The 6,926-nt window shown below is 47.6% G+C and overlaps 1 protein-coding gene across 1 annotated transcript; it reads left to right on the forward strand.

Annotated features, from left to right (window-relative positions):
- The first annotated feature begins 2,236 nt into the window (after positions 1 to 2,236).
- Positions 2,237 to 4,596, forward strand: LOC108697494 (E3 ubiquitin/ISG15 ligase TRIM25). The gene has a single exon (XM_018227587.2). It carries the CDS (start codon positions 2,290 to 2,292, stop codon positions 4,120 to 4,122), a length of 1,833 nt encoding a protein of 610 aa, XP_018083076.1. The 5' UTR covers positions 2,237 to 2,289; the 3' UTR covers positions 4,123 to 4,596.
- Positions 4,597 to 6,926: the final 2,330 nt, after the last annotated feature.

Here is a 6,926-nt window from a genome sequence, read left to right on the forward strand (position 1 = left end):
TCCCTCTCTGTCTCTCTCGGTCACTCTGTCCCTCTCTCTTCCCTCTCTCTGTCACTCTGTCTCTCTCTCTTCCCCTCTGTCTCTCGGTCACTCTGTCACTCTCTCTGTCACTCTGTCCCTCTCTCTTCCCCTCTTTCTGTCACTCTGTCTCTTTCGGTCACTCTATCCCTCTCTCTTCCCTCACTCTGTCACTCTGTCTCTCTCTTCCCTCTCTCTGTCACTCTCTGTCCCTCTCTCTGTCACTCTGTCTCTCTCGGTCACTCTGTCCCTCTCTCTTCCCCTCTCTCTGTCACTCTGTCCCTCTCTGTCACTCTCAGTCCGTCACTCTGTCTCTCTCTCTGTCACTCTGTCCCTCTCTCTGTCACTCTGTCCCTCTCTGTCACTCTGTCTCTCTCTCTGTCACTCTATCCCTCTCTCTTCCCTCACTCTGTCTCTCTCTTCCCTCTCTCTGTCTCTCTCGGTCACTCTGTCTCTCTCGGTCACTCTGTCCCTCTCTGTCTCTCTCGGTCACTCTGTCCCTCTCACTTCCCTCTCTCTGTCACTCTGTCTCTCTCTCTTCCCCTCTGTCTCTCGGTCACTCTGTCCCTCTCTCTGTCACTCGGTCACTCTCTCTGTCACTCTCTGTCCCTCTCTCTTCCCCTCTCTCTGTCACTCTGTCTCTCTCTCTTCCCCTCTGTCTCTCGGTCACTCTGTCCCTCTCTCTGTCACTCTGTCCCTCTCTCTTCCCTCTCTCTGTCCCTCTCTCTTCCCCTCTCTCTGTCACTCTGTCCCTCTCTGTCCCTCTCTCTGTCCCTCTCTCTTCCCTATCTCTTCCCTCTCACAGGCACAAACTGTCACCTCCAGGAACACAGGGAACTTACTCACAGGCACAAACTGTCACCTCCAGGAACACAGGGAACTTACTCACAGGTGCAAACTGTCACCTACAGGAACACAGGGAATTACTCACAGGCACAAACTGTCACTGCCAGGAACACAGGGAACTTACTCACAGGCACAAACTGTCACCTCCAGGAACACAGGGAACTTACTCACAGGCACAAACTGTCACCTCCAGGAACACAGGGAACTTACTCACAGGTGCAAACTGTCACCTACAGGAACACAGGGAATTACTCACAGGCACAAACTGTCACCTACAGGAACACAGGGAACTTACTCACAGGCGCAAACTGTCACCTACAGGAACACAGGGAACTTACTCACAGGCGCAAACTGTCACCTTCAGGAACACAGGGAACTTACTCACAGGCGCAAACTGTCATGAGTACCTACTTATTATTACAATAGGAGCCCACTCGTGACTGTAGGTTTTCACAGAATTCTCCTGCTAATACTGGAGTCTACATACTGATTGAAAGAACTATTACATGTCAAGACATTTCCTCTCCACTCACCGCAAGACCAGAATCTGACAATGACCCAGTACTCACAGTATTCTATTTAACATTATTGTTTGTACCACATCCTAGTCATATTCCTGGGAAATACAGGACAGACTGTGTGTGAGCAAACTTAGGGGACTGTTCCTGCTGAATTGTGCTTAGTACAGAGGAATACCTATGCTGCCATAGTTTTATGGGATCTCTCTGTACAGACTATGCGCAAACTTAGGGACTGTTCCTGCTGAATTGTGCTTAGTACAGGGAATACCTATGCTGCCATAGTTTTATGGGATCTCTCTGTACAGACTATGCGCAAACTTAGGGGCTGTTCCTGCTGAATTGTGCTTAGTACAGGGGAATACCTATGCTGCCATAGTTTTATGGGATCTCTCTGTACAGACTATGAGCAAACTTAGGGGACTGTTCCTGCTGAATTGTGCTTAGTACAGGGAATACCTATGCTGCCATAGTTTTATGGGATCTCTCTTTACAGACTATAAATAATATTTATGGATTTCCCTATTAGTTGCTCCCTCTGTGAAGCAGTGTCAAGAATGTCAGCTCTTCTGCCATGAACTAATCCACTCGTAAACTCTCCCACTGTGACTGCCGGTGTAACACCCTCCATGAATTAGTTTTAGTTCTTCCATTGTCAGTTCTCATGAATTGGAGGGAAGTTTGTTGGTGTTGCAAAATGTCATTAGGGAATACTTACTTTCTGTTAGATGGAGGAGCCTACCCAGTAGTTGTAATGATTCTCCTCATATTGTCTTGTTATTTGTACAGACACATTCTGTGGCTTCTGAATTGGGAGTTATTTGGTTAACAAGTTGCCGTTTCCTCCCTTTGCCCAACCCCTTTGTATGTTCCGTGTGAGTTTCTCTTTCTGTTCCGACTCCCAGCGATGGCGGCTGATCTGAGAGACGAGCTGAACTGCTCCATCTGCCTGAATATCTATACAGACCCTGTGATACTGCCGTGCGGCCATAACTACTGCCGGGGCTGCATTGGGAGTTTGCTGGACACCCAGGAGAGATCTGGGGCTTATTCCTGCCCTGAATGCAGAGCTGACTTCCAAGAACGTCCTGCCCTGCAGAGCAACAGAACTCTGGGGAACATAGCGGAGCGATTCCTTCCTGATCAGCTGGAACAGCAGGGGGCGACAGAGATCTTGTGCAATTACTGCATCCACTCCCCTGTACCTGCTGCTAAATCCTGTCTGCACTGCGAGGCCTCCCTGTGTGATAACCACGTGCGGGTGCACAGCAAGTCAGCGGAGCACATCTTGTGCCAACCTTCCAGCTCTTTGGCCAACAGAAAATGCTCTGCACACAAGAGGCTGCTGGAGTATTACTGTATGGAGGATAATGCCTGTGTCTCTTGTCTCATGGTGGGACACCACATCGGCCACAAGGTGGCGCAGCTCAGCGAGGCTTCAGAGAAGAAGAAAGGGAAACTGAGGAATAATCTGGAGAAACTGATCCTAAAGAGAGACGGAGATGATAGAGATGTGCAGAGGTTGCAGGAGCGCAGGAGGGAAATGGAAGGGAAAGCAGCCAATGAGACAGAGAGGGTCACTGCCCAGTTTATGGGCATCAGGGAACAGTTGGAAGCCCTGGAGAAGAGAGTCCTGAGTGACATCTCCAGGCAAAGAGAGCGTGTCTCACTCTGTTTCTCTGATCTGATCCAACAGCTGGAAATGGAAAAGGAAGAGCTGTCCAGGCAGATCCATGACATTGAGGAGCTGTGCAACATGGCAGATCCACTCACTGTCCTACAGGCCCCGGAAGCCAATGGAGACACCTTCTGTGATGCTGAGGAGGCAGATACTGAGGGAAGGGGGAGTGGGGGTAACAAGGACCCTTCACTATGGGATGAGGATCTGATCTCTGAGACGTTACTCACAGGCTTAGCTGGGATTGTGAGCAGCATGAAGGCAGCCATTAGCAGCCACAAGGATATAGATATAAACACTGAGACAGAAGATTCAGAGCTGAGAGCCCCAGGGATAGGTCCCTTGTCTCCTGCAGAGAGTGAAGACACCAAATGTCTCAGTGACACCCCCGGGAGCTTGACCCTACAGGCTGTAAGTGACCCGGTGTATGGGCTGAAGGCCTCCGACATGGAAATAGATATAAACACAACTAATAATCTTTTGCAACTATCAAGTGACATGACATGTTTAACATGGAGTGAAATATCCCAGAATTACTTCCACACATCTGAAAGGTTCCAGGATTCCCCCCAGGCTTTCAGTATCCAAAGCTTCTCCTCAGGGCGGCACTACTGGGATGTGGAGTGCATGAGAGGTGACACTTTTATAGTAGGGGTCGCATATCCAAGTATAAAAAGGAAAGGGAATCAGTCCCATATTGGGTATAACAAGAATTCTGTGGGTTTGTTCAGATGGGGCAATAGATACTCAGTGATACACGATGGAAAGAGGAAGAACTTACCTTACAGACCCACCTGCGATAAAATCAGAGTCTCACTGGATTATGAGGGTGGCCAATTATGCTTTTATGAGCTGAGTGAGCCAATCAGGCACTTGCATTCTGTAACTGCCACCTTCACTGAGCCCCTGCATGCTGCATTCTGGGTATGGAAATCTAACCTGGCTATTCGGATTGGATATAAAAAAGCACCCCGAGTCCGCATGTCAAAGCGCCAGATGCGCCCTGGCTCTAGAGCCGGCTTTTTTGGGTGGGATTTAAATGACATGGAAATGTGTGAATAATACTCCAGTCCTAGTAACCCATATCAACCAATCAACCTGTCTGAAAGCAAACATCAGGTTGCTGTAGGTTACTAAAACTGAGCAAGATTCACACCTATTGTTATATTACAATACCTGATGGTATTACCTGTTTATTATCTTTGGGTCACCAAATGTCTCAAAGCTGCAACTCCCAGCAGCTTCAGTTCTATTACATTTGCCGTGTGGGAGAGGAGAGGTTTCCCTAATTAACCCAGAGATATGTGATAATAGTTTCGGGTTAGTGTCCCATGTAACACTCTAGTTGGTAGGACTCATGGAAATCTTAGTATAATCCATTGGAACACCTTTTGGGACATTGTGATAAATTAGGAGCAGGCGCTTATGGTGTGAGTAATTCCCAATATTAACTTGCTGTGTGTGTGTCATCTAATATTATATAATAAATACTTGTACCTTTGCTACTCTTCAATAAATATCTTACTTGATTAAGAATCATGAGTGCCCAGTCATTTTATAAAGTAATAAAGTAACCAAGTTGTGAGAGTTGCAGTTCAGCTGCCTATAACCTTTCCGATACTACTCTGTGAGGGTCCAGATAAGAGAGAGGGTCGCAGTGTAATACCTGTGTTGTGCCCAGAGAGCAGCTGGAATCAGCCGTTATTACTGCCAAGAAAGGGTTACATTAATAATATTAGGTATGTTGGTTTTAGGGATCTTTAAAAACTCTTATTATTCTGCAGACAATATGCCTTTAAAGTGATACTGGCACCTGTCAGGTCTCCGGACTGCATCTGCTGCGCTGCCAAAGGTCCAAAAATGCTGTTATTTCCACCAAAGTGCCATGACATTACCCCTTTAATTCTCTCCTTTCATGTGTGCCGGATGGTGGGCAAATTGGAAATAAGAGAAATGACTTTACAACATGTGTTACTATAGGGTGGACTGAAGATTGTTTGTTATTAGGGGAAAGTGCTGTTCCTATGAAAAAGGTGCAACTCTGATTCACTGAGAGATGACTGATGAGGGTACAACTACATGAGCGTCTTCAACTCGATTCAGGTGCAGGGCTGGTCCTATCAAATGTGGGGCCCAATTGGGACCATGTTGGCGGGGCCCCTAGACAAAGTGTTGCTGGCTACTGACACACCAAGTATTTAGGAAAATAAGGGCATACAGGCACAAAATAGAAAGGAAAGGGGCAGACAAGGTAAGAGAGTGAGAGGGATGAAATAGGGGCACATAATAGGGGCACACAGGGTAAGAGAGAGAGGGAGGAAATAGGAGAGTGGACTGGGCCAATTAGTTTGGGGCTGGGCCGATTCAGCTTGGGAGCAGGCTTGGTTGGATTGGGGGCAGGCAGGGCCTATCAAGGTTGGAGGAAAGCTGGGCCTATGAGAGTTGGGGGCAGGCTGGACCTATGGAGTTGGGGGATAGACTGGCTTATCAGAGTTGGGGCTGGGCTGGACCTATGGATTTGGGGATGGGCTGGACTCTCAAAGTTGGGGGCAGGCCAGGCAGCATCATGTGCTGAGGGAAATATTATCTGTGCTGCTCTGTGGTGCGGGGCCCCCAGAGGTGCGGGGCCCTATTGGTCCAATAGGCCTAAGGCCGGCCCTGTTCAGGTGGATCTGACGCAGTGCGACAAAACGCAGGTGTCAAGTCGGATACGACGGAAAATAAGGTAAGCTATAGCAATATCAGATGGTATTGCATCGTTCATCCAATGCGACTGTCAGATGCAGACGCAGCATGCAGCGTCTGCATCCGACAGTCGTGTCGCATCGGAGGAATAGAAGTTCCAACTCTACATCACATCTAGGGTTGCCACCTTTTGGCCTTTCTAACTGGAGGCAGGGCCATTCTGTAATGGGGCTGAGTCATGACATCGGGGGTGGAGTCGTGATGTCAGGGACGGAGCTATGATGGGCAATTGCAGATCGCCATGTCAATCATAGGGAATCCTTCCCAGTTTTCCTAATTTGGAAAACCGGGCAGGCAGTTTTGACACAGACAGACGTTCAAAAAACTGGGCTGTCCGGCTGAAAACCAGACAGGTGGCAACTCTAACCCCCTGATTCACAGCCCCACCGCCTGGCATACCCAGATGGTATTAAACTAAACGTGGTAACCCTTTCCTGACACACTGAGGGCAATTTACAGCACTTTAACAACCTTTTTGCCTTGCAGTTAGGGTTAATGGCTAAGGGTTTATTGAGGAGATATTTTCCTCGAAGTTCTTCATTGATCTGGGGTAACTTTGCATGGGCCCAAATGAAAGGGTTGACTGGGTGTTTTCCCATTTATCTCTACAGGACAGGGGAAGCCAGTGTAAAGCTTAAAGAAATTAGAGATTTCTCTAGTGGCCAAAGCTCTATCAACCAACCTTTATCACAATTCTGACTTTTTTTTTTAATTGACAGCTTAAATCTGCCCGTGCCTGGCCAGTGAAGTTTCATCCTGTTGAGATTATTTGATGCCTGAGGGGAGTTTTTCTGATAGTTAATGAAATTATTAATGCTGAAAGTTAGGTTAGTCGATATAAGTTTATGTTTCTTAATGTGATTTTATAACTTATCCACTTCTAACCTGTACATGTTATTTATTCATCAAAGTACTCACAAACCCAGCCGGCAAGTATAGTTTATTGGTTTAAATGCCGGAATAGAGAGTTCCAGAACAGAAAGTTCCATCATGAAAAATTGTGCCCCAGAATAACATTGTGTCACGGCCGGCACCCAACACCAGAACAAGTGCTCGAATCCTGGGTCTGAGCTAAGCTTCACCAGTGGTGTGACCACCTTTGAGCTTCGGGAGGAGCCCTC

The sequence above is a fragment of the Xenopus laevis genome, chromosome 1L, assembly GCF_017654675.1.
Source record: "Xenopus laevis strain J_2021 chromosome 1L, Xenopus_laevis_v10.1, whole genome shotgun sequence".
In the NCBI taxonomy this organism is placed as follows: domain Eukaryota; kingdom Metazoa; phylum Chordata; class Amphibia; order Anura; family Pipidae; genus Xenopus; species Xenopus laevis.